The sequence below is a fragment of the Raphanus sativus genome, chromosome 6 (genome assembly GCF_000801105.2).
Source record: "Raphanus sativus cultivar WK10039 chromosome 6, ASM80110v3, whole genome shotgun sequence".
In the NCBI taxonomy this organism is placed as follows: domain Eukaryota; kingdom Viridiplantae; phylum Streptophyta; class Magnoliopsida; order Brassicales; family Brassicaceae; genus Raphanus; species Raphanus sativus.
The window spans coordinates 40,662,811-40,688,790 of record NC_079516.1 but is presented as its reverse complement, the minus strand read 5'-3'; the positions used below and the strand labels follow the sequence as shown (position 1 = coordinate 40,688,790).

General features: G+C 36.5%; 7 protein-coding genes across 10 annotated transcripts; 4 read left to right on the top strand and 3 right to left on the bottom strand.

Annotated features, from left to right (window-relative positions):
* The first annotated feature begins 608 nt into the window (after positions 1 to 608).
* LOC108813871 (uncharacterized) lies at positions 609 to 2,223 on the top strand. 2 transcript variants are annotated; one of them, XM_018586549.2, is made up of 3 exons: positions 609 to 898; positions 998 to 1,067; positions 1,146 to 2,223. In XM_018586549.2, the coding sequence occupies exons 1-3, from the start codon at positions 824 to 826 to the stop codon at positions 1,937 to 1,939; spliced, it is 939 nt and encodes a 312-aa protein (XP_018442051.1). In that variant the 5' UTR covers positions 609 to 823; the 3' UTR covers positions 1,940 to 2,223. The 2 variants fall into 2 exon arrangements, with proteins under 2 accessions (XP_018442051.1, XP_018442052.1); XM_018586550.2 differs by having other exon boundaries at positions 611 to 898; positions 1,001 to 1,067.
* Positions 2,224 to 2,454: 231 nt separating this feature from the next.
* LOC108812773 (protein EDS1B) lies at positions 2,455 to 5,071 on the bottom strand. The gene is made up of 3 exons (XM_018585121.1): positions 4,706 to 5,071; positions 3,873 to 4,628; positions 2,455 to 3,382 (listed from the first exon to the last, which is right to left on the bottom strand). The coding sequence occupies exons 1-3, from the start codon at positions 5,021 to 5,023 to the stop codon at positions 2,645 to 2,647; spliced, it is 1,812 nt and encodes a 603-aa protein (XP_018440623.1). The 5' UTR covers positions 5,024 to 5,071; the 3' UTR covers positions 2,455 to 2,644.
* A 2,030-nt stretch (positions 5,072 to 7,101) lies between these two features.
* On the bottom strand, positions 7,102 to 10,046 carry LOC108809514 (two-component response regulator ARR5). The gene is made up of 5 exons (XM_018581651.2): positions 9,584 to 10,046; positions 9,410 to 9,486; positions 9,249 to 9,326; positions 9,081 to 9,151; positions 7,102 to 7,627 (listed from the first exon to the last, which is right to left on the bottom strand). The coding sequence occupies exons 1-5, from the start codon at positions 9,732 to 9,734 to the stop codon at positions 7,453 to 7,455; spliced, it is 552 nt and encodes a 183-aa protein (XP_018437153.1). The 5' UTR covers positions 9,735 to 10,046; the 3' UTR covers positions 7,102 to 7,452.
* A 1,503-nt stretch (positions 10,047 to 11,549) lies between these two features.
* Positions 11,550 to 13,908, top strand: LOC108812269 (uncharacterized). Its single transcript, XM_018584477.2, has 6 exons — positions 11,550 to 12,144; positions 12,391 to 12,442; positions 13,044 to 13,130; positions 13,202 to 13,266; positions 13,368 to 13,541; positions 13,658 to 13,908. The coding sequence occupies exons 1-6, from the start codon at positions 11,617 to 11,619 to the stop codon at positions 13,706 to 13,708; spliced, it is 957 nt and encodes a 318-aa protein (XP_018439979.1). The 5' UTR covers positions 11,550 to 11,616; the 3' UTR covers positions 13,709 to 13,908.
* A 605-nt stretch (positions 13,909 to 14,513) lies between these two features.
* LOC108812270 (uncharacterized) lies at positions 14,514 to 15,669 on the top strand. The gene is made up of 3 exons (XM_018584480.2): positions 14,514 to 14,666; positions 14,860 to 14,948; positions 15,350 to 15,669. The coding sequence occupies exons 1-3, from the start codon at positions 14,640 to 14,642 to the stop codon at positions 15,498 to 15,500; spliced, it is 267 nt and encodes an 88-aa protein (XP_018439982.1). The 5' UTR covers positions 14,514 to 14,639; the 3' UTR covers positions 15,501 to 15,669.
* Positions 15,670 to 15,932: 263 nt separating this feature from the next.
* LOC108812267 (anaphase-promoting complex subunit 8) lies at positions 15,933 to 18,631 on the bottom strand. Of its 2 annotated transcripts, XM_018584474.2 has the most exons (5): positions 18,472 to 18,631; positions 17,834 to 18,146; positions 16,269 to 17,519; positions 16,101 to 16,182; positions 15,933 to 16,067 (listed from the first exon to the last, which is right to left on the bottom strand). In XM_018584474.2, the coding sequence occupies exons 1-5, from the start codon at positions 18,555 to 18,557 to the stop codon at positions 16,060 to 16,062; spliced, it is 1,740 nt and encodes a 579-aa protein (XP_018439976.1). In that variant the 5' UTR covers positions 18,558 to 18,631; the 3' UTR covers positions 15,933 to 16,059. The 2 variants fall into 2 exon arrangements, with proteins under 2 accessions (XP_018439976.1, XP_018439975.1); XM_018584473.2 differs by having other exon boundaries at positions 15,933 to 16,182.
* Positions 18,632 to 19,452: 821 nt separating this feature from the next.
* Positions 19,453 to 22,074, top strand: LOC108812268 (E2F transcription factor-like E2FE). 2 transcript variants are annotated; one of them, XM_018584475.2, is made up of 11 exons: positions 19,453 to 19,757; positions 19,840 to 19,907; positions 19,987 to 20,039; positions 20,127 to 20,204; positions 20,275 to 20,331; positions 20,430 to 20,544; positions 20,729 to 20,796; positions 20,868 to 20,940; positions 21,056 to 21,117; positions 21,206 to 21,590; positions 21,688 to 22,074. In XM_018584475.2, the coding sequence occupies exons 1-11, from the start codon at positions 19,630 to 19,632 to the stop codon at positions 21,786 to 21,788; spliced, it is 1,188 nt and encodes a 395-aa protein (XP_018439977.1). In that variant the 5' UTR covers positions 19,453 to 19,629; the 3' UTR covers positions 21,789 to 22,074. The 2 variants fall into 2 exon arrangements, with proteins under 2 accessions (XP_018439977.1, XP_018439978.1); XM_018584476.2 differs by having other exon boundaries at positions 21,672 to 22,074.
* Positions 22,075 to 25,980: the final 3,906 nt, after the last annotated feature.

The following is a 25,980-nucleotide window of genomic DNA, read 5'->3' as shown; positions in this document are numbered from 1 at the left end:
CCCCGTGACTTCCAACAACCGCGTCCTCACTCCACGATCAGAAACCACCGCGGATGGTGACTGTCCAGAGCTTAAACAAAGCGGACACCGGAAGAAACAGGAAGAAGACAAGGAACGGATGAATAAACTTCAAAGACAAACGACTCCGGCGACGGCACGGACGCTCACGCGCCGGCCGTACGCCGAACGATCATATTCTTCATGTCACCAATATTTAGAAAAAGTTGTAGTTGGCCGGATTCTGTAAATACTTTTTTAACTTTTCCGTGTTCATTTAATCTCTGTTGCTTGACAGGAAAAAAATATCTGTTGCAAATTTGTAACTAGAAGAAACATTTTTTTTTCTTGGACAACAACTATAAGAAACATCTAGAAACTATGTTTGCTGGTTTTTTCTTTTTTTTGGACAACGTTTGTTTGTTTTTTCCACTCTTTTATTTATGTGAATAATAGGAACTTCCCTCACGTGTAATAGTCCACCATACGCCACCGTTTTACCAGGTAGAAGAAACTCACACGTGTGAACCTGATAGGATTACAAAACAGCCCCTACAGTCGAGCGTGTACAAAAGTCAAATCCAAGGACATTATCGTCACGGGAAAGTTATGAGCGGAGACGAGGAGTTTCCGTTATCTCTTTATCTCTCTCTCCTTCTTTCTTTCTTTCTTTCTCTTCACAGACACAACAAACAAAGAAAGATAACAATAAAAAATCGCACAGCTCCTTGTCCGCGCGACGAATCTGATTAGGGTTTTTGAGAATCTTCACACACACCTTCGTGTTTGAATTTAGCGATATCGGAATCAGCTGCAAAAAAAAGACATGATTTCTGATTCGATCACCAACGCATCTGCTTCTGCAGCCCCAAGCGCGAGGGATATGGGGAAGAAGAAAAGGGTAATTAATAATGTTTTTTTTTTATTATCAATTCTCATTCGTTTCTCTCAAATTCGATTCCTTTTGTGGGGGTTTCTTATTGCATTTGGGGTCTCGCAGCAGACGAACAGGGCGGCGAAATTGAAACAGAGCAAGCTTGGTCTCCGCCGTGAGCAATGGCTTTCTCAAGGTATGATCCTTAAAGATCCAATCTTTAATTTCCGTTTCCTTAGGTTCTTGATTTTGATTTTCTGAAAAATACTATCAGTTGCGATGATTAACAAAGGGGATAAGGAGGAGACGTGTCCCAATCGAAAAACTGGAAATGGAAAAACTGTTCTTCCGGTTGAGAACTTAGAAGTGCAGCGTGGAGGAGAAGAAGAAGCACATCATCACGAGAGCTTTATTTCGAATAGCCCCAACAGTATCCTCAATTCAATCCCTGATTTTAGCAGCGGGAGTAGCAGTGGGAGTGGTGGCTCTTGCTCTGGTAATATAACAGAGGAAGAAGAAGAGGATGCTGCTGCTGATGATGATGACAACGACGACGGTTGCTTGGATGACTGGGAGGCTTTTGCTGATGCTTTAGCAGCTGATGAAGAAAAAAAGCATGAGAAAGTGAATCCTCCTCCTGAAGAGCATGAGAGTGTCATCAAGCAATCAGCTTCGCTTAGGGATTCATCTGATGTGAAGCCTGTAAGGAAGCAAAAGAGCAACCAGGCGTGGAGGGCAGACGATAAGCTCCGTCCTCAGGGTCTGCCTAATCTGGGGAAGCAGCGTAGTTTCCCTGTCATGAACATGCATTTTAGTTCCGTGGCAGTGCCGTCTTCATGCCCCATTTGCTACGAGGATCTGGACTTGACGGATTCTAGTTTCTTGCCATGCCCTTGTGGGTTCCGGCTCTGCCTTTTCTGCCACAAGACGATCTGCGATGGAGATGGGCGTTGTCCAGGCTGCAGGAAGCCGTATGAGAAGAACACAGTGAAGGTCGAGACTAGTGTTCACCCTGGTGGTCTGACTATTAGGCTTGCTCGTTCCTCTAGCATGTTTTGCAGGTCTTGAAGTAAAGAGGATGTGGGTTTTCTCGGACTGTGTCTGTCTCTTTGTTTCTCTTTTTTTTTCTCCTTTCCCTTCGCATGTTCTATGTTTTTTCACATGTCTTTAAAAACTCTTTAGATATGGGTATAGCATTTGTCTTTTGGCACCTAAGAACTATGATGTATGTTCTTCTATGTCAGTGACACTCTTCTTCGTCTGAAACATGTGGTTGTGGTGATGTAGAGTGGTGTGTGTGTGAGTATATAAAGTGGTACACGAAATTGAAATGCATAAAGTTACAATAAGTATATTTTCCCCTTGCTTCTGAGAACCTTGCTTATCTGTAATATTCTATGAATGTTATACTTTTTTACTAGACTCTCTGTTGAGCTGCTCAAACACAGCAGACTGAAGATTATATTGCTATTGATATGGTCTCGTTTTGTTGATCTACCAAGGAAAGGTTGTGTGTTGCTGGTTCATGCTATGTGATATGGCTTTAGTCTTGAGAGTAATGGTTTTCTATTCTGTGATCACAGTAAAGTGGAAAGCAAATTTAACATTAGAACAGAGATATTACATTACTTCATGATGATCTTAGGACATGTTTCTTATTTTTAAGATTATCCTGACGTGGAAACCAAACTCTAAAACATCAGGACAGAGAACTGCATCAGTGTAAACAAGGAAAGTTACAATAGCTTAAACAATCTGTGAGATTTTTCAGGTTCAAGTGGATATTGTTTCACCACCCATACGCTCTCGCAGCAGAGAAGAGCGTTTGTGTTCCTCAGGAAGTGAATGCCACCACTTTCTAAACGTTGAACCCTCCAGAAATATTTGCTCATCATCAATCTCCCCGTCTCTGATCCATCCTTCAACTAACTTTTCAAATCTCTTAACCTCGACACTTTCATATGCTTTTCCCTTGAGCTCTTCAACGTCAGCCCAAAAGCAAGACCCGCAACGAGATTCCTTTATCTCCTCTGCACTCTTTCCCGCCTTCAACAGCTCATGCTCGTACCCTCTCTGAGCGTGTTTGTATCGGTTCGGTCTTCCTTTGAGCATATAAGGTCCCGTGTCTTCGTTCTTTAAATGTCTGTGGTAGTTTGAAATATCAAGCGGTTCTATTAATCTGCGGTAGCGAGTTGATAGCTCGATCCACTCTCGGTGACCCTCGAATCCATCTGGAAGCAGACCTTTCTTCACTAGACCGAGCACCTCGTCGAATAGACCAGCTAGCTCAGCTCTATTGACGTTGGCTCTGAAGTCTTTCTCTTCATTAGAATACTTGAAGGAGTCATAGTACCCGTTTTTATGAGTTTTACACCTCGGCTTGTATTCGTCCTCTATCCACGTCAGCTTCTCTACTATTTTAGGAAGTTTGTTGTATATCTTGGTCTGATTATCAACTCGTTGCTTCTCTGCCTCGAATGCAGCACGCACGCATTGTCTGGCTCTTGTGCTCTGCAATAGAAGAAACAAACATCAATGTTTGACAAAAAAAATTCAGATTGGATTCGGTTCTTTAAATACCAAAACATTAGATATATTAAGATACTTTATCAACTTCAAATTCGGTACAATTTTTTGGTTCACGTTTGGATATTTTGCCTACCCCTAAATGTTGCTAGTGTTAAGCTAGATGGACTTCCCGTTTAAAACCAACTAGCTTAATATGTATCAGAATGTATTAAAGCCAGGTTCAAACAATCCAACCCGGTTCATCATCGATCCAACTCAAAGTCGGTCCATCGATCCTTGTCCAAACATTCTGAGATTGATGCTCAAAAAGCCATCATCTCGAGGAGCGTATTAGGGACAAAAGTCCCACATGGTTAGTAATATATATAAAATAGATGAGCCACTCCACTTATCACTAATTGATTTTAGGTGTGAAACTCATATATCTTAACAGCTACTACCAATGATCAAGCTATGGAGAGAGAAATATTACCAGTCCGAGGTCAAGGAGGGTAGGATCTCCATCTAAAGGCAAGTGATGCAAATCCAAATGGTTCAACGGTTTCGCGGCCATTGTGTGTACCATTTCTTCATAGCTGCGATGATCTTTTACGCTTTGATATGGAACTAAAGACAGCTCATGCTGGTTGCTGGACTGGGAAGCGTAAAACAGAATCTGAAGAATGGCGTCTGAGTTGCTCACCGAGAACAATCCTGTCCCTGTATAGAAGACAAAAGTGCCTGCTGGTCTGTAAGGACTCAGGTCAAGGAAGCTGGAAAAAGTCTCCAGAAACGCATCTCCGTAGCCAATCAATTCACAGACGGCATGGTGAGCGACGGTCGCCGTCTCTTTCATCACCGTTGTGTAGAACCCCGGGATGATCTGGTCGTTTTCTTGGATCGCGACAGATCTAGGATCCAACCGGGAAAGAACATGGGGAAGAGCTTGCTTGGTCGATGCTTTTCGAGCAAGCATTATCCGAGGGACGAGATCGAATCTAGTGACGAAGTTGACGAAGAACCGGCTCCAGTTCTCTCTCCCAAGCGCGTGGTTGAAGACATAGTCGCCTACCAAAGGAGCTCCAAAGGTCACGCAGAGAGGCTCGGGGAAAGGGAAACCACTACTCCTCTGCTTCTTGAAGTATGTCTCCAGGTACCAAACCGTTGCTAAGATTGCAGTCGCACCTCCTGTAGAATGTCCTGTGAACACTATCCGTTGACTTTGTCGTCTCTCCACAACCGTTTTGACCTGTAAAAAAAAAAGACAATTAATCAGTCAGATGTTTTGGACGGAAGTTTGGAAAAGTCTAAAAAGATTTTACTTACATAATCACAAAATGAGGTTGTTGGAGAAGTGAGAAGTTGAAAGTTCTTAAGGAAAGATTCGTTAACAGTGGCGTCAACGTCGTTGCCGATGCTCCTCATACAAGGGAACTGAGCACGATTCATCTTGGTTTCTCCAAAGGGAGACTTGTTCTCCGGAGCAAAACAATCTTTCTCCAAGAAAGATGGTCTGAAAGCGACAAAGACGACTTCCCTTTCTTCTTCCTTGTGGAAGTGGTCGGTGTTGTAAGCTCTGGCCGATGCCATCCATGATCTGGTGATTAGATCGTTATTGATTCCGGAAAAAGCTACTAACGCCATTGATTGACTTTTCTCTATTTGTCTTCTTGGTCTTTCTTCTTCTCTGCGGGGTTGAAATATAAATACAGAGGTGTAATTACCAAAAGTACCCCCATCGACGATGTGAGCTGATTTACTGCAATATGGGTTTTTGGAGGTATATTATTTTAAGATTTCTCTTTACTTTATGATTGGACACTTTAGGTTCATAAATCTTAGCCGTGGATTGTTCTCGATAAACATTAAATGATAGTTCTGTCTGTACGTCCGACATGACTGGAGTTTCGCAGAAATTTTCATCAAGACAAATCATCCGGCTTTTGTCCGAAAGCTTTCACTGTGTTTGTTCTCTTATGAATCTTGCTTTTACAAAAAGAAAAAATAATAGCTTGACTTGTGCAGTCTTCGTCTCCAATAGATATCCTCTATTCCTATTTTGCTTTCGTATGTTATTCGCATTTTGCTGTGAAGCTGCGCAGTCGACATTGGTGGGATTTTGCAGTAACTCTTAGATATTCCTTCGCTTTATGTAGGAAATTTCTATTTTTATATGCTTTTTGGTTGAGGAAAGTTTGTATCCCCTTTGGAAAATAATTGTTATTGACGCACGCTTGACTTGGTTTCCAGATTTAAAGTCTTGGTCTAACTGCTTTACGCTCTGTTTTTCTCACAAGTCTTATCCGGAAGTAAACCGGATAGCTTTCCACATATTGAACCGGTTCAATTTCATTCAGCTCACCTAGCTAATAATAAACCGAAGCTAACTTCTATTCTGTAACCTGTTCCTAGTTTGCGTCCAGACTTCACAAAGATTGTTTTGTCCCCCCCCCCCATCTAATTCCAATCTATTTTTCATTACAAATTTTGCTTTATTAGTATAAAATATTTTCAAATTACATTTCTCTTCCATTTTAAAATTGAATTTGAAATGGATTCACTCCTTGATATTCATCATTTCGTTTTAGTCATCATTCCATTTTTTAATTAAAATTGGATTAGAATTGAAGTAAGATTTTAGAAAGAAAATAAAATAACAACATGAAGACGCTCTCACATTTAACTTGTTAGAGTTATGAAATAAACAAACCGGATTATAATCAACTTTCATTTGGTCCAGTTCTATTTTCAGTGAGATTTTTTATTAAAAAAAAAAAAAACTGAAATTTTGTTATCTTTCAATTTTGTTTTCCTTTTCAATTGCCTTCATTTTATATTTAAAACAGCATACAAATGAATAGACTTTTTGAGAATTTGGGGGGGGGGGGGAGGGGGTCAGGGAACTGAATAAGTTAAATGTTTCATTGATAAACTCTGGTGGTAGCAATATGATAACCAGTTATTTTGTAGATCATTTATCATATGGTATTTAGAATTTTGGTTACGTTTGTTTTAACCGAATTGCAAAACCTTTAGAATTGAAACTTTGTAATTTTGATACACGTTATTTCTTCTTTTTTCTCTTTTAGCAATTGTACAAGTACTTGTTGACAAGAAAGAGCAGCAGCAGCCAAAAGCCCTTTTCAAAAAAAAATGAAATGAAAAAAAAAAAAAAAAAAAAGCAGCTATAAAAGTACTTGCTTACCATGGAAAAGTGTAGGAAGCTAGGATCGTCTTGGTCATGTTAAAAAGACCAACTTGGGAATTTTCTAGGAAAAGCCACTAGCGGTCCAACATTTTAAGTAATTTAACTTACCTCGCTGGATTCGTACTATGTTGACAGCTTAAATAAATCAGACAAAAGATTAGCTTGACTTTGCGTAATGCAAGGTGGTCCTAATCCATTTCTAAATCATTACTTTAAGTTTTTTCGACAATTATCAAAAGAAAATTTGGGTGTGTATGTCATAATGGCATCTCCAACCCCACTCTATTTTTCACTCTAAAATAGAGTTTAGAGTAAAAAATGCTTTAATGGTATTCTATTTCTCACTCTATAATAGAGTGAAAAATAGGTTTACTCCAAATATAGAATAAATTGTTTTTTTTTGTTCATCACTCTATTTTTTAAAATAGAGTACCATTGGAGCAAACTCCATCTCTATTGTAGAGTCACTCTATTTTAAAGTAAAAAATAGAATGAATCTTTGGAGATGCTCTAAGTAAAGAACGCTCTTTCCACGTTAAGTGAAGGCCCAAAAGCACAAAGTTCCTAGTAGCAAATTTCCACAATTAACAACATTGTACATATCTCATGCAAAGAAACAAAAAAAAATGTATTAAGTCTCTCTAATGAAACTGAATTTCCTTCTATCCAAAATTTACATTTCTATTTGATGAAAAAAATACTTCCTATGTTCTCACTTGTTCTATCAGCAAAAATGCTGTTAAAGTTCCAAAAGCGTAAGCTGAAAGAATCAGAACATGCTTAAGTGTGTGTGTGTGTGTGAATCTTTCGAGCCTTTTATACATGAGCTGTAACCAATCATATCAAGGAATATGAAAAGAGAAACTCAAATCTTGGCGCGTTTTAGCTGTGAGTAGATATCATTGGCTTCTAGCTCTCTTTTGTGCATCATGTTCTTGAAAACTCTTTCCTCAGCTTTCAGTAAAGAATCTCTTAATCTTTTCACATCAGCCAATTTCACAGGCTTCAATAAGAAATCTTCAGCACCTTCTTCAAGACATCTGAATCCACAAATAGAGAATCAAATATTAGTGATATAATCCCACAAAAATGATAGCTTTGGATCCACAAAATGGCCAGCTCGTAATAATAATAAGCAATCACATTATCAGACTTAAATTTTGGTAAATGATGGTTCCTTAATAATAAGCAAAAAGCATGTGGGGTTGTCTATCACGAGGATGAGATTTATAAATGACCCTACCAAAGGTTATAAAAACATATCAAAAGCATATATTATACAGTTTTTGGGGTTATTAACACATCCCCGGCAACAGAATCAAATCTCAAGAGAAGATATTGCTCAACTTGTAATGGATTATTCTTCACTTATTTTGTGGACACAAGAAACAATTTATTATTATATATTCCTAATATGCTCTAGAAAAATTTATTAAAGGACCCACGAAAGTAACACCAAATCCTAGCTCGATCACCACCACAGTTGCCCATGATGGTTAAAGTAGTAATACTTTATCATGCAGATCTCATACGATTATAAACAATATAATTTGGTCAATACATATCGGCTGACTGTATTTTTTTTTTAAAACTCCTAAATATAGTAGAATTTGATTACTTAAAAGTTACCCTAAACAAAACCCTTTTAATTAATCATCCGAATCTCCTGAAGTAATAAATGCACAAAATCTTAGTGAACTACTATCTATCTTATTAAAACAGAAACATTCTGTTAGACCTAACATCCTTATTTTGTAAGTTTTTAAATTAAATACACATTTATATTTTATAGTTAAAACATACATTAAATCATTTTATGTTCCTTCTTTATACTACTATCCATTTTCCAAACAATATACTTATTTCTTTTACTACTACTATCAATGTTTCCAAACAATATATTTATTTATTTATATCTACTATCAATGTTTCCAAACAAATATTTTTATACTACATCAATGTTTTCCAAATAATACAATAATTAATCTTAGTTATTTTATATCTATCATTTTCTCTTTAAAATTTTGTAGAAACGTCATAATTTTAAAGTTCACTATCATAAATTGCAAAATAGTGAACTTTAAAATTTCGATTATAAGATTAACAAATTATGAAGCTATTACAATTTAAATCCAATTAGATTACATATCGGTCATCCATCAGTTCAATCGGTTAGTCTCGGATTTTAGTGATTTTTAATATGAATATTTTAAAAACATAAATTGAATTGTCAGATTTCCGGATTAACCGGTATAATCACAATCGGGTTGAATTTAAAAATACTGATTTAAATGCAAAAATATTTTAAATACACACTCTTTAAAATTTACCAAAATATTTGTTAAATTATTAGTGAAATTTTTCATCGTAAAATATTCCGCGCTTCAAAAGCGCGGGTCAAAATCTAGTAACCGTTAATTCATAATTTTACATGATTATAAGTTAAACAAGTATTAAGGATCCTGATTAAGATAATAGTAAAACAGAACATACCTATCAATACGAGGCAAGATGTTCTCTGACGACATAATCACAACTGGAATTTCTCTGAAAGCTGATGATTCCTATAAAAAAAAATCAATTTCATAAAAGTTTTAGATCAGAACTTCCATTTGTATTTGCTGAGATGAGATCAATTGAATAAAAAAATTAGAAGCATACTTTGATCTTCTTGAGTAGTTCATATCCAGTCATCCCAGGCATAGAGTAATCCGTCATTATCAGATTAATCTTCAGATCCTGTAATTTTGAAAATCTTTAATACGGAAAGGAGTCTCAAGAAGAAACAAAAAAAAAAAGACTGCGATTATCAGATCTATTACCTCAACTCCACCAGAGTTATTGTCTCCATCTAATCCAAGGTATTGCAAAGCCCTTGTCGCACTATCGACAACAGTCACTGAGAATTTTTTTTTAGAAAAAAAAATATCAGATTTCGAATATCAAACAGATTCCAAAAAACGAAAACGCGCGTTGAACCAAAACATGGCGTTTACCTTTACATGAAGAGACTCTGAGTAGCCGTTCGATGAACTTCCGATCGACGATGCTATCATCAACGGCGAGAACATGAAGAAGCTCCGGAGACGCTAAGGAAGAAGTGTTGTTGGATATGTTTAACGTCTCAGAACGCATAACCTCCGCCATATTAACAAGATCTTGAAACGAAGGATCTCAAGAGATAGATAGAGAATATGAGTGTAGATAGGATTTTGCAAACGTGATGGATGATTTGGAGTGGAGGGTAGGGATTTATAAGGGAGAGTGGAAAAAATGAAAAAGAGAGGGAAAATTATGATATCGAGAGAGATCTTTGCATATCTGTAGGGATTTGCATGTACGTAAGAAAATTATTTGTTTATTCTGTTTCCAAAGAGTCACATTCAAATCTGGCAAAATCATATAAAAATAAAATAAAATCAGTTGTAATAAAGTGTTCGGGGGGGAAATAAAATCAAAAGTGATCGAGTTTTTATATATGTTATTTTCTAAGAATAGTCAAATACTATGCTTTATGGTGAAAATAATCTTTCGACATTCTGGAAGGGCAGAAACAAGAAGATCGAATTGGAAATCGTATCACGACGATCTCTCTCGATTATTGTTCATAACATGGAGCTTTGATTTTGTATTTGTACATTTTCGATAATTTTTTATTTTAATAATTTATCCATTTATAAAATTTAATAAAATATAGTATTTCATTAAAAACATATATGTAATCAAGAAAACTTCTAGGACAAGAAAAAGGAAATCATTCATTATATTTATCCACCATTAAGTTTGTAAGCAAATCAATCCGATTTTTAGGCATGTCTTTTTGAGCTAATTAACTATTTCTCAAGGATTTTACAATTAAACGTAATAACAACGTTGCTTAATGAATCAATGATTAAGAAGTTTTAGTCAAAACTATAGTCAGTTATTTAGTTAATGGTCTTCTAATTTGAATTCAAATTTGGCGTTATTCAATCAAGTAACGCTTATAGAATTAAACATACACTATCTAAAAATAACATTTAAAAGTACAACTATATCTATACATGTAAGTTAAAAAAAAACTATATCTATACATGTATCATGATTACTTGAATATTTATATTAAATTTATGTAAATGTTGAAATTTGAGGTTTGAATGACGGAGAAACGAGTTTGCAACCATATAAGATGGCTAGGACGCTCGGCGCACCAAAGGCATGTATGCTTTATAAAAAAAGAAGTGGTAAGCCTAAGGCCTGAGGGTGGAAGGTTTTTGGACTTATAAAACCAAATATATTACTCCTTCCGATTTAAAATGTTACATATTATTTTTTCACATAAATTAATAAAACATATTAAAATAGTATAAAGTAAAATTTGAATGATAACAATAATGCGGTTAATATTATTATCACCAATATTTGAAATGTTAAATATAATTTTTATAATTTTACAAACTGCAGAATATTAGTAGTTATAATTTATTTAACCACTTATATTATTATATTATGTTATATTCTATTTGATAATTTTTGTAGAACGTTCTATTTTATTTTGAAGTGTAGTTTGTAATTTTCTTATGTTTTAAACATCATTATATGTTTTTAAACGTTGATAATTTCTACTAAAAGAAATAAAACTTTGTGTTATCAAATCTTAATAGTGTTTCTTTATATTCATTTTTTAAAAATTCTGTTTTCTATTATTCAAACATATGTAGTATAGTATGTATAGAGCTTTTCTAATACAATCATGTTTTCATTTTAGCCACATGTTTTATATTTATCAACGACCGCTATTTTCACTTTTACCTTCTACTTGCTACACACAAGTTACAACACAAGGTGATAACCGGACAAAAGAAATGGTAAATGTTATCAATTAAATTATGTCAAAATCATAGCTACATTTTTAATATTGATTTGTAAATTGGTTAGTTAGCAAATTAAACTTAAAAAAAAAATAACAAAACAAAGAGGAAGGGAGAAAAAGAAACACAGTCTGAGGAGACAATCGAGAGGGAGAAGGGAGGCAAGAGTTTATTAGGTAATGGAAGAGGAGAAAGCAGCGGCATACTACGAGGAGCTGACGCGGAAAGGCGAAGGAGCAGCTCGTTTCAAGCAAGGCCTCGGCTTCTCCTCCGACGCCGTTCCGCCGGAGAGAGGCTCAGCGATCGCATCCTCCTCTTCGTTTCTCAGCCACTTCGTCAAAGCTTCCTCCAACCCTAAACCCACCGGAAACGATTCGGAGATCCGATCAATCAGAGATAAGTTGAAGAAGAATAATAAACCTGAAGATGAGCATCATCATCATTCTAGGGTTTCGGATAGGAGCCACAGAGACTCGCGTCGTCATCGGAGGGATGAGAGAGAGAGAAGGAGAAGCAGGAGTGCAGATAGGCGTAGTAGTAGTAGGTTTGGGGATAGAGAGAGACGAAGGCGTAGGAGCAGGAGCAGGAGCAGGAGCCAGAGTAGGAGTTCGTCACCGAGGAGGGAACGAAGGAGGAGAGAAGAAGATGCCAAGGAGAAGAAGAAGAAGATTGATTATTCGCGCTTAATCAAAGGCTACGATGATATGGTATACTCTCATTCACCTTCCTCATTAGAGAGTTTGAGACATGTAGATGTAGCTTAGCTTTTACATCATCCTTATAATGTGAGCTGGAGTTGTGCCATTTGAATTGAATTGCTTTTATGTGTTAAGATAAACCATCCATGAACACTCCTATTTGGTACAAGTAGTCTTTCTGGAGTTCTTTATCTGTATATGGATTTGGATTCTGTTTTTCCAATTATTTTCTAAGTGTGTTGCTTTCTTGAATAGTCAGCTGCTGAAAAAGTGAAGGCCAAGATGAAGCTCCAGCTTGATCAAACTGGTAAGTTACTCGCTCCCATTTGATATAAGATTTTGCAATCATTCTAGCAGTTCCGATCTGCTGAATAAGGCTTTCTCATTAGTCACTAGTCTAGTGCAAGACTATTAATGTAACTAGCCTTGAAGTTGTATACCCAATGGTAAGCCTTAAGTTGGTTAGCTTCTAATGGATAATGGATTGGAGACTGCTTTGGGGTATTCTGGACTTGTCTACAGTTATGGTTAGGTGTTGAGGCTGTGTTATAGGCTTATATACCTCTGCGTCTCTTAGTATCGATGTACATTACTCCTTGGAGAAGATTTTCCCGAAACTTTTCCTTATCAGTAAAGCAAAACCTTTCATATTATTTTAGTAACCTCATACATCTTATAGTAACTCCGCATATAAGAAGGAGTAGGACAAACCCTTTCCTGGAGTGGAGATAGATATTAAATATATAATTGTATATATAGTTAGTGGTATATGCAGAGAAACTTTATGGTAGTAACTGAGAACCAATTAAAGAACTAGAAAGGTCCACTCTGTCCTTAAAATGGGATCCCTCGCATCTCTTACCTTGTCATAAAGCCCACTCGATTCCTGTATCTCCCTTGATTTGCAGCTGAGAAAGACACCAGTAAGGGTGCTGGATGGGAACGATTTGAGTTTGACAAAGATGCTCCACTTGATGATGAGGAAGTAGAAGAAGGTCAATAACTTCTACATATACTCTTTAATTCGCTCCACAAATAGAGCTAAAAACTTTAAATGATTATGCAGGTACCGATGATGACGCTGCCTTAGTCAAACGCATGGGACAGAGCTTTAGGTTTAATGCCATCGAGGTTTGATAAGTCATTATCTTTCATTGTCACTCCACTATATAATCATTTTCAACAACAATCACACCTTCAGACTATTTATATGGTTGATAATAAACTCGCAGTCGAAAAGAGAAGAGCAACTTAAAGACGCCCACGATGAAGCCATGTTTGGAGCACCCACAGGCCATACTCTTATTGGTAACAACGAGGATGATGGTACAGAGACAACTAATAAGCAAGACATTGAAGGAGAAAATAACAGTGGCGCCGCCGCCGTAAGTCTTGTTAGCGAAAAGGTAAAAACTCTCTTGTTTCATTTCTTTTCCTATCTTAACCAATGTCGATCCTTGGAGCTCCATGAGCAGTAGATAGATACATAAACTTGTTATAAATTTGATACTTTGGGTTATAGGTGCTCGCAAAACAGCAAGGATCTTGGCGTGACCGAGCTCGCAAGTCATGAATCCCAGTGAAAGTCAAGAAACACTGTAGTAGTTTATAGATGTTGATCCTCTGTACTGTTGAATTTCTTTTATTTTATAGAAATTTTGTTGATGTGATTAAAGAGGATTTTATTTGAAACTTCGACACTATTTCCTAGTTTTATTTTCTGATTTATTTGATCAAGTGGGAAAATATAATATGAAAATGTAAATCGTCTAATATTCTAGCATTATTATGATTTGTGAGGCACATTACACTATTCTTTGAACACATATTTGATTAAAAATATAAATACAGACAAATACATCAATTTTCATTTGACAAGAACAAATATTTTGAAAACAAACATGATAAACTGATGTTAGAGAATAATCATAAAATAAAGAAAAGGAAATATCATGTAGGAAGAAACTTCAAATTTGAGTGTAAAGTCAAAGGATTCTCATTATCTGATACAATCAAATAAACAGAATTTTCAAGGATTAAGAAGATCGTAGTACACTGGCATAATTAATTGTCAACAATAGCTCGCAAAATTATTGTTTCCAGTTGACAAAAAAGTAGAGCAGAAGATAAGAGAATCTTGCAACTTGTCCATTTGGTAACATTTGCTTGCAATTTGCCATCATTATAGGAGCGCGTAAAATAAACCGTACCTCGAAACGTTACAAGGACAGACGTCAACAAGTCATTGGATTCAAGCTGGACGCCACGCTGCCAATCAGAAAATAGTGTGGAATTTACAGAAAATAAATGAAATATTTAATTAATTTGTTTCTTACAGTCACCCGAAAGAAACGTAAAAAAAAGAAAAAAAAACCCAATAAAGTCAAATAAAAGCCCTTTTGTGGGGTCTTGTCTCAACTCAACATTCATTCTCATTTCTCAGAGAAGCCGTCTTCCGCTTGTAATCTCTCTCTCGATCGGACATCTTCTTATCCGCGATTCCAATGTCGAGCCGTTGGTTGAGACCTGAGGTACCCTTTTATCGATCCTTCTTAATCTTTTTTGATTTTTTTTCACGGATCCTAGGAGTAGTCATCCGTTGATTCTCTATTGACTGCCGTGTTTTCTTTATTAGGTGTAGTAGATCTGAATGATTCTAGTTTTTTCTTGTAAGATCTCTGGCTTCGCTCTTGTGTACCAAGTTGTGAACGTGTTTTGTTTCAGGTGTATCCTTTGTTCGCGGCCACTGGAGTTGCGGTTGGGATCTGCGCGTTTTCGTTGATCAGAAACATCACCGGCAATCCTGAAGTCAGGTTTGTCTTGTCTCCCTCCTTTTGTGTCTTAGGGCCGACCAACATATTTGTCTCTCCCTCGACTCTTGTTGCGTGTCTATTCGCATGAAGATATCGTTCAATCCGAAAACGTTGTCGTTTAATCTAGATATTCTAATACCAGATAGAAACTCAGACCAAGTTTTCTATAAAAATAGGAGAAATCATTTCTTCGTGTTATGGTACATGAGGGAGTTAGTTAAGACTTTTGATTGGGAAACCAGCCATTTAATTCGGTGGTGTTATATATTAAGCTGCTTATATGATAGAGAATGAGAACAAACTAGAAAAATTCGAAGCAGAGATGTTAAGCTTTTTCTAATTTTTATGTGCCGTATTAGTGTTCTAAAGTTTTCTTCCTTTACTGTGAATTTCACAACCAGATGTACAAAGGAGAATAGGGCAGCTGGGATTTTGGATAACCATGAAGAGGGAGAGAAGTACAAGGAAAACTTCCTGAGGAAGTACGTTCGCAACAAGCACCCTGAGATCATGCCTGGCATCAACAAATTCTTCACTGATCCTAAATACTGATTATCAAAACTTTGTTGTTGCTATATTGTTTCTTGGATTGCATCTCTTCAGTCTTCCCTATGATATAAACCCTCATTTGTCAGTTTCACATTGTGATGTATCCTCAGCTTGGATGACTTCTTATGCTGTCACTTTAAAGCATATAATAATAAAACTACTTATGTATGAATTTCCTGTTTGGAAACACAACTGCAATGTTTTATCGGACTTTTCACAATTTTGTAGACTTATTATCTAGAAACGTTTCATAGTTTCAGTACCAAGTCGTGGCCATCTTTTTTAGTTCATTATAGGAGACGAACGGGCACTCTTTTCTCTAACACTACTTGAATGTCCAAATGCACGTAAGAGGAGAGAGAGGTCAAATGATTGACAAGACAAAAAGGCTGGGTATCAAATCTCCAAACAAAGGGTCACGGAACAATCATCATCTTGCTGAAATCTATTATTATCTGTAAATGAGGTCATAAACAACCAGAATCCGCTGTTGATAAGACAGATGCAAAGATAGCTAATGGTGTACAAAACATTACAAAATCCTGATGGAAGACATTCTCTCTCAAAGAGCATTTGATTATAGGTTACAATACAACTAAAGAGGAAAATGCTCCATATCCATTGAAGGAAAACCTGTTTTCTCCATTCTGATCCCTCTCAGTAAACTCTTGGCCTTTTCTTTCTCCTGAAAAAAACATGAATGCAATCTCGTCACACTAACTATTCTTGTAAACTTAAGTGTTAACAGTTGGAGCAAAGTAACAAACTTACAGGGCCACTGTAGTCGAGGATACGGGTGCAATACACTTCTGCTTCTTCAAACTTCTTGTGAGTTTTGAAATGCGTAGCCAGGAAAACCAAGGCCTCCAACATGTTTGGTCCTTCTAATCCTTCCCCATCCATTCTCTCTAAATCCTTCTCGAAGTAAACCGCAGCTTCTTCCTCACGTCCGAGCTTCTGATGAAGCTTCGCCAGCTGGTTCAGAGCTATTCCTTCCGTGTCAGTACAGTTCACAGCTCTTTTGTAGCACTTGATGGCTTCTTCAAGCATGTAAATCTGTTCGGTCTGGTAGCATTTCGCCATGGCTATCCACAACCGAGAATCGTTCGGAAGAAAGAATATGGATTTGCGGAAATAGTGAAGCGCATAGAAAGGCATCCCCGACATCTCGTACGCTTGTCCTAACCCATACCAAGCTCGGTAATCACATGGGTTTATATCAACAGCTCGTCGATATGCATCGATGGCTGCAGGAGTGTTCTTCATCTCAACATATTCATGGCCCATGAGAGTCCACGCAGACAAGAACTTCTTGTTCAGTTTCAAAGCTCTCCGGAAGTACATCACTGCTTTCTCATGCTGCCCCTTTAAACTGTAGTAATTGCCAATGATGCAGCAGGACTCAGGTCTGTACTTATCAGTTAAAAACACCTTGTGAGCAAGGTAACTCAGCGCAGCACATGCTTCTTTCGCGTACAGAACGTTGGAATACAAGTCCATATCTTCCACACGATAGGGATCGTTTCTCAGAAGGCCTTCAAAGATGATCTCAACCTGGTCAAACTCCCTAAGACTGTACTGAGCTTTTGCAGTTTGAGCTTGTATGTAATTGCTAAAACTGAAGATACCTTGCAGATATTCGTACTTGGCCAAGGACTCGGTGTGCATTCTGAGCTCTTGATAAGCACTGGCAAGGAAAAACTCCTTCATCCAGTGATTGCTTAGATTGAGGCTGTTCAAGATTTCGATCGAAGTACAGAGAGACTGAAGCTCTGACCAGGCATTCCAGTTCCATGGATAGCTGTTCACAGACTCCACGAGGCTGGCACGGGCAAGAGTTTCATTCCCTTTTTCTTTAAGAACCACACCGTACAAGTACAGTCCAAAAGAGTCAATTGCTCCGGTCCTCTTCAGGGCTGATAGTTCCCTCTCCAGAGATACCAGTTCACGGTTTATGGCATCACTCTTACCCAAGGAGCCTTCAAGTTCTATCATTTCTTCCTCTTTCCGTTTTTCTCCAGCCTTCATGGAAACGATAGCAAAGTGAACGCCATTGTTATACAGTAACATTAGTTCCAATGAAGATAGGTGTGGAGTAAAATAAGTCCATAACCATTTGCAAATTGTTATTTTTATACATGATGAGCAACTTCCAACTAAGTTCTTTACTGAATCAGTTGCATACCCTAAGACTAATATTCATATAAATTATATGTGACTAGTTTGACATTGGAGCCAGCGTCTAAAAAAACTCATTCCATCACTTCATTTAAGTTCTCATATAGAAGCTCTACAGCTAAATCAGAAGGAAGAGAGACTGAAAAGGAGAAACATACCAGATAAAGAGCATAGCAGCGCAAGAAGACAGACTTCTTGCTCATCTGGTCACGAAGCACATGGGAAGCCCTTCTGTACTCTCGACAATTGAAGTAAGACTTTGCTAAATAGTAAAGATCACAATCAGTCACTTCATCTTCCTCCGGGAGAGGAGTGGCTGCATGGGAGAAGCCAACGGAAGGCTGTGGTGTTGAGATAGATTCATGGGTGCTAAACCTTCTACGGATGCTAGAGCTTCCTCGCTGGAACCTGGTGTTCGAAGGTGTGAAGTTGGACGGGTCTTGCTCTATCCCCACAAGCTGCTCTCCTGCCCTGAAACGGTGGAAAAAAAAAGAACTAACGTGTCTGAGTGAGTAGTAAAAATTGAAACTTTTTAACTCAATTGGCACATGAGATTGAAAAAAAAAAAAATCAAAAGAAGACATTTTTCAAACATTCGAGCTCAAAAATTAAGCTGTCATAGCAGAACACAAAACCCTAAACCCGAACAGTCCCATGTCGAATTATTCGATACCATAATCAGAATTCAGCAATTGGCATCGGAATCGTTTACAGATTGAGCCAAATTGTAAGGGAAAGTGAAGAGATTTCAAATTTCGATGGGAGTAATGAAGATTAGGGTTTTAAAAAAAGGAACCATTTTGCGGCGGAGTGTAGACAGCGTTCGCTGAGCTGTTCAATAGCCGCACGGATCTCGTTGCGGCAACTCTCTTTAGAGACCATAGCAGAAGCTCTAACTTAAAAGCGTTCAAGAGAAAGGAATCGATCGGAGATTTCTGAAACAATCTCTCTCTCCCTCCAATCATTTTGAAAATTAGGGAGAAAAACATGTGTTTCTTGGGCTCGTTGATTGTGCATTATCTACTTTGGGCTTTTAAATAGGCCCATTAAATAAAACCAAGAAATAAGAACTTTTTTATTTTACATGATTAAATGATTTCAGTGGGTATATTTATTTATTTGATATATATTCACAATTCTGTCGTATTGCATTAGCTTTTAGTTTGGTAAAACTGCATTAACGGAAATGTAAAAATAGATGTACAAACCTGTTATATAAAAAGCTTAATTTAGCTAAAGAACAACAAAACAAAGCAACAAATTTATTTGCCAATCATTACACATTTTAGAATGATGGTTATGCAGTTAATCAGATATAGACCGGGACTTTTGTGCAATCATTTAAATGCATTACCATGATATATATACTTTTATGGACATTTAATTAGAGTTACTATAACTACTGCAATCTAATTTTAGAAAATATGTGCATTTAAACCGACTGAATCTCATACTATTAACTACTCGCATAATTCTTCATAAATTCAAAAAGATTTAATTTTCCAAAATCAAATATAAAAATATATATCCAAATTTAAACCAAGCACATTGAACAAAATCAAAGCAGCTTTACAACTTTCTAAAAGTTAAATCTAAAATAGATTTAATTAGTAAATTTCAAAATGTACTTTTAGGTTCGTAATTTTTTTTTGTGAACCGTTAAAACAAGATTTTCCAAACCGGAAAAAAAAACAAAAAACCGATAATTCAGACCGGAACCGACTACCGAACCGTAAGGGGGAGGGAGGGAACAGCTTTACTACATTTGAGGGGGGAAGAGTGTGGTTGGGAAGGGAGAGAGGAAGGAGGCCCCCAAAACAAAAACAGAACGAAATTCAAATTGGCGCTCAAGTTTTCAAGTCTCAACGTATCTTCCCTCCCTAATTTATTTCGAAATCTAATTTCCCTTAAAATCTCAATAATCATCAAACACCATCATCGTCTCCGCCAAACAATGTCAGATCTGCCGCCGGAAAACCCCAAAACGACGCTCTCTTCACCGTCATCCATGCCGGAATCTTCTTCCTCTCTGCACCATTCCTACAGCCGGAAGCAGAAATCTCTGGGCCTTCTCTGCACCAAGTCAGTTCATTTCTTTCTCTCTCTCTCTCTCTCTCTAAAGTTTTGGCGTCTTTTGATTACCTAAATCGTCTTTCCTCTTCAGTTTCTTAGCTCTGTACAATCGTCATGGAATCGAAACCATTGGGCTCGATGACGCCGCCTCAAAATTAGGTTTTTTCTCCCCCACTTTACTCTGTTTCAGAATTTTTGTAAGCATCTCTGAATTTTGATTGTGTGTGTGTGTGTACAGGTGTCGAGAGGCGGAGGATCTATGATATTGTCAATGTTCTGGAGAGCGTTGGGGTGAGTGATTTTTGTTCCTTTTCTTTTCATTTTCCACAGTTTCTTCAAATTCTGATTGGAGTCTTGATGAAACTTTTTTTTTTGTAGGTTTTAATAAAAAGAGCGAAGAATCAGTATACGTGGAGAGGATTTTCTGCGATTCCAGCAGCATTGAAGGAGCTGCAGGTGAGTTTCTTTCTTTACACAATAGTAGGGGACTTGATCATTAGTAGTAATGTGTGTTCCTGATATGCAGGAAGAAGGAGGTGCTAAGGACACTTTTCACCGTTTTTATACCAACGAGAATGTCAAAGTAGGTGGATTCGGATTGCGTGGTTTTGTCTCTGTTTTTTTTTTTTAAGTCTTGGGAGTTGCTGTCTTCGTATACTTATTATGCTATCTAACTTTCAGGTATCTGATGATGAGGATGATGAGGAAGAGTCTTGTTCTCAGCCTCATTCTAGTAGCCAGACTGATACCTCCAAACCTGGCTCTCTTCCCCAATCTTCTGATTCCTCAAAGATAGGTAACTTTCTGTGCGTGTGTGTGTGTGTCTCTCTCTCTCTTTAAGTTTACTTCCAGTGGATTACTAAATTCTAGGTTAGATTAAGTCAATTAGGTGAGTGGAAGAAGAGGTAGGATTTGATTCATGATATATATATATATAATGTGGATTCCCTGACATTTGGTTGGTTGATTATGTGTGGCAGATAACCGACGAGAGAAATCTTTAGGACTACTTACTCAGAACTTTATCAAGCTCTTTGTTTGCTCTCAAGTAAGTGATCATGTTTTAGAATCAGTCTGAGGTTTTCATCAAGTTAGTTATAGATTCTGTTGAATATTTAGGCTAGGATCATCTCCCTTGACGAGGCGGCAAAATCACTGCTTGGAGATGCCCACAGTACATCAATAATGAGAAGTAATCATCTCTATCTTGTGACCTTTTGGACTCTTTTGTTTATTCTGCATTCTCACTTGAGATATAATCTGATCAACGGAGTTTGTTGACACAATGATCTCATCCTTTGTGGCAGCAAAAGTGAGGCGGCTTTATGATATTGCGAATGTCTTGTCATCAATGAATCTTATTGAGAAGGTAACCTCAAATTTATATTATAGGTGCAGTGATTCATGAACCATCAATGATCTATAGATGTAAATTATTCTTACTCTGGTGGTGACAGACTCACACCTTGGATTCTAGAAAACCAGCTTTCAAATGGTTAGGATACAACGGTGAGCCTACTTCCACACTGAGCTGCGATTTGATGCACGACGAATCAAAGAAGAGAGTTTTTGGAACTGATATCACAAACGTCACTGTCAAGAGAAGCAGAACCCATGAAAATGCTACCGAGGGGAGGATGAAGATGAAACAACACGCAATAGCAGATAGTTCTTATAATCAAAGCTCTGATGATGCCCATGAATCAAGAGGTTACGAGTTTGGTCCTTTTGCACCAGCCACTGGTGGTACATATCCAACCGCTCATTTGGAGGACAACTCCAAGAGAGCTTTTGATGTTGAGAATCTGGTTTCGGATTACCGTCCTTCTTACCAAAACCGAGGTAACATATAACTAACACTCACATCCATTTGATGTTTGAGAAGATTTTGCTATCAAAACAAACATATTAAAAAGTTGTTAGATGAATAAAATTTCAGTTTTGAAAGACCTCTTTGCGCATTACATGGACGCTTGGAAGTCATGGTACAGCGAAGTCACACAGAAGAATCCATTACCAGATACATCACAACCCCGTTAGAGATATTCTTAATCTTCTCTTACCATCGTTTTGACCAATGTGGGTTTAGTTTCTCCACACAATTTTAACTGCAGGAATCCGACATTTTAAGATGCAGATTGCACGATCTCTGTGCTTTTGTAGTCACTGTAGGCTGTGTAGAAACCATCTTTTACTTGCTTCCGATGCCAGTTGTATGTAACAACTTATATAATCCCATTTTTAATTTTTGAGGAATCATCTCAAAGTGAAAACTTAGGTTTCCATAAGGATCTCTTTGTTTTATATTATTGGTGATCACTCGTTAGTATGAGGAAGTATAGTGTTCATCTCAGAGCTTGGAAGGAGCTTTATACCATCCCCATGGTTCATCAGAGATATACTGACTCACCTGCAGAGTAGTTAGTTGTAACAACTAACTAGCTGTAACAGAAAAATAAAAGCAGAGTAGTTAGTTGTAACAGAAAAACAGATAGTTGTGCGTGTGAGTCGTCGTCTTCCTGGAGCATCTTGATTCAAGAGCTCAAATCTTGACCTAGTGGATTTGCTGGACCATTGACTAGTCTCTATACATGGTAGAATAACATTGGGTAAACAAAACTTATGTGTTGTTGTTGCTCTTTTTCTTTCTTGCTCAAATCAAATGGTGAGAGAGATAACAATCTTCTCTACGTGTAACAAATGGTATCAGAGCAATGGTTATTTCTAATTATTGTTACTGGATCTTATGGCGAGCTCGGCGTTCCGAGGTAGAGCGATTCAACGATTTGGACATAATAATCTTTCAGCAATCAGGCATTGCTGCGTAGGATCAAGCATTATACAACTGCAACATCAATATGGTCATTGCTTGAGAGATTATACATGTCCAAGTCGTTACCAAATAAAATCTTTGTTCAGTCTCTATCTTTGGATTTTAAAGTTCGAAAAAATTACTTTTGGAGATTTATTTCGTAATTTAGGGTATGTAAATTAAAATTTGGAATTTAAAGTTTAGATTATACAAAGAAAATAATATAGCCACAAAATTAACGTAGCAAAATCGTGGCTTTGACCTTTTAAAAAAAACTCGTGGCTTTGAAAACAACCAACGAAATAACGTGGCAGAAGCTTTGGCGCTAAGAGCAGTATCAAATGCTGTAAATATCGTTTAAAGAGACTTGGTCTGTTTTTCAGACTCAAAAAGCCTCGTTCAACTCCTGATGGGGATCTTCCTCTCAAACCTCTATCAAAGGCATTTTTCGGGACATCTGCAGGTTGGTTGAGTAGCCTCTTCAACCCCATCTCTTTTCGTTTTATTCCTCATCTAGAAAACTCTGTTGCTGATGGCCTTGCTAAGGCGGCTCTTCTTATGTTAGCACAATCCTCCTTTTCATGGAGTGAGTGACTCTGTTTCTAGTTTTAATGTAACGAAAGGTTTGGCCAAAAAAATAAAGAGTTGATCATGCAATATAAACATGGAGAGATTTTGAAGATATTACAATAGACAAGCTTCAAGAGTTATTAGCATTAATATGTTCCGAAGAAGAATCACAAATGTTCACGAAAGCAGTCACCCTAGTTTATAAGTCGAAAAGAAGATATATCTGCGTAAAACGCTCCGTTTTTTCTTTAAAGATGAGCGAGGCATTTCCACTCCTCTAAGTTAAAAAACTCATTCTTTTGGTATTTGTGCGAAATGAAAAGATTCACTTTTGAAGTTCTTTGAGATCTTTGTTTATTGATAACCCGGCGAGACACGTCAAAATGCTATTCATTTAACAAAATTTGATAATTATTTTTAAGGTACTATCGATATATACATAATCAACCGTTTTTCGTGTGTCGTCAATAATCCACAATTGATAACCAGCTGTATAATCATCCAAACTCTCAACTCAATCTCAATGCCACAATTAGTTATTTTCTTACCTTTTTTTTGCCTACATTACTTATTCTCTTCCATATTTGATTCTTCTAAATCCGAAACCCAAAGTGATTATCCTACTTGTTAAAATTTATTTAAGCAGAAGCTGTAAAACAAGTGACTTTTTTTTTAACAACTCTGTAACAAGTGACTATCTATCGATATATCTTGGAGAAAGGATCGAAGACAAAAACAGAAAATGTACGTTCGGTTTGGTGCAACGACAGAAACCGACAGAAACAAATTAGATTTGAGCAATAAATGCTGTCTCGAGAAAAATCATGAAATTGCTTATGTCCATGTTCTCCATAAATATGTTTTTTTTTTTGAAAAAGATATGGCCCTAAATATATGTTCGATAAAATCATAAAATATATGTAATGCTTTCATGTACGTATAGATTTGTTCGTCACACTAGCTATCATAACTTTCTTTGACCAACCAAAGCGACACTATCATTTGTATAAATTAATAAGCAACGATCTACTATATATATTATGCAGATATATCAAGAAGTGGTTTGCAACACGATGATTTCTTAAAGCTATATGTAATTTTGAGTTCAAATTACTTTTCCAAACAAAAGTTGTTGATTAATTGTAAAATAGATTTTTGATGAATAGTTTCATGCTTTAGAATTGATGAAATGTCATCTACCATGGTTATTGTGTTTACACGCATCATTAGCTGACACTTGACAACACACCTCATGAACAAATTCAGCATATACACACACATACACACATATTATATATATACATACATCGTTGTTGACCGTATATCATATACAGTCTATAACTTCTTACCTTGTGCTCTATTTCATTGATTCGAGCCATTGATTATATGTGAACTGAGAAGCTTTCCCACAGTGTAAATAACCATCATATAATATGTTGTTTAATTTCTTTAAACAGAATTTGAAAAAGGACATAGTGATACATGTAGCTTTATAAATCTAAATAAGCCAAACGAAAACACCATGGAAAAGAGAGAAATCTAACGAAGGAAAAGAAGCAAATAGAAGAACAAAAGGTAGTCTTTAACCCACAAAAAAACAAAAGGTAGTCAAAATAAAAAGGCACACATAAAGAAAAGAGAGAGGTAGCAAAGACACACTGGGATGATATTCGAGATGAAGATCGCTTTAACACAGCGAAGGATCGGACCGAGACGCTTGATTCCCCTTTCGGATCTCGTACGCACACGTAGATGGTGACATATGATGATGATCAAGAATCGATCTATATGAAAAAGTAGAGAGAGATGAGGCAAACCCTAATCTTAAAATCTTGATGATGATGATAATCAACAACTTCTTCTTTTTCTTGGGATTCTTGATCTTGGGTTTGTGTGATTATGTCTTCTTCTTTGGTATTGGGACTTGGGAGGTGAAGAGAAAGAAGAAGGAGAAGAAGACGACGAAGATGAAGATGACGAATCATCATCATTAACATCATGATGTGGGGAACTAAAGTGGAGGTAGAGAGAGAGAGAAGTGAGGCTGTAATGATGATGAGGGATGAATAGAAGTCAGAGGTAGGGGAGGACAACTATCATTACTACTTTGAACAAAATGTTTTCTAGCTTCTCTTTTCTTTATATTTTTGGGCTTCGAAGAAATACCCTAGCCCTATCTATTCCCTTGAGTCTTTCTCTTTCATATTACAGAAATGCCTTTATCATAACACTTAGGGGTATAACATTTTTGTTGCAAAAAAAGGAGGTATAACATTTTTAATTAGCTATGGAGAAAGGTTAAAACAATATATTTTATATAATATGTTGTTTTAATACTTTAAACTTTATACTCTCTAAAACTATCTATAATGTATTTTCTATATTTTTTTTTAACTCTATAATAGAAATATGATTTGATATAATGTATTTTTCTAAAATAAAGATTTTCAAATATATATTAAAATATAGAAAATACTATTTTTTTCTCTATAATCATAATGTATTTTTCTAAAATAAAAATTTTCAAATATATATTAAAATATAGAAAATACTATTTTTTTCTCTATAAATAGAGAAAAATATAGTAATCTCTATTTTAGAAGAAAAAAATAAAATAAGATTGGAGTAGTTTTGATTTTAAATGCTATTATATATGCAAATATAGAGAAGAGTTAGAGATGCTCTAAGTTGGTATTTTCTTCGTACGTATTATTTGGTTTATAACTTAATAAACAAAATAAAAGAAATACAATTCTATATATAGTTTTCATCCCAGGGTCACTTTTTATAGCTTCCAAAATTTTATGAAAAGCATATAATACTGTTTTTGCAGTGTCATGATTTTGCTAC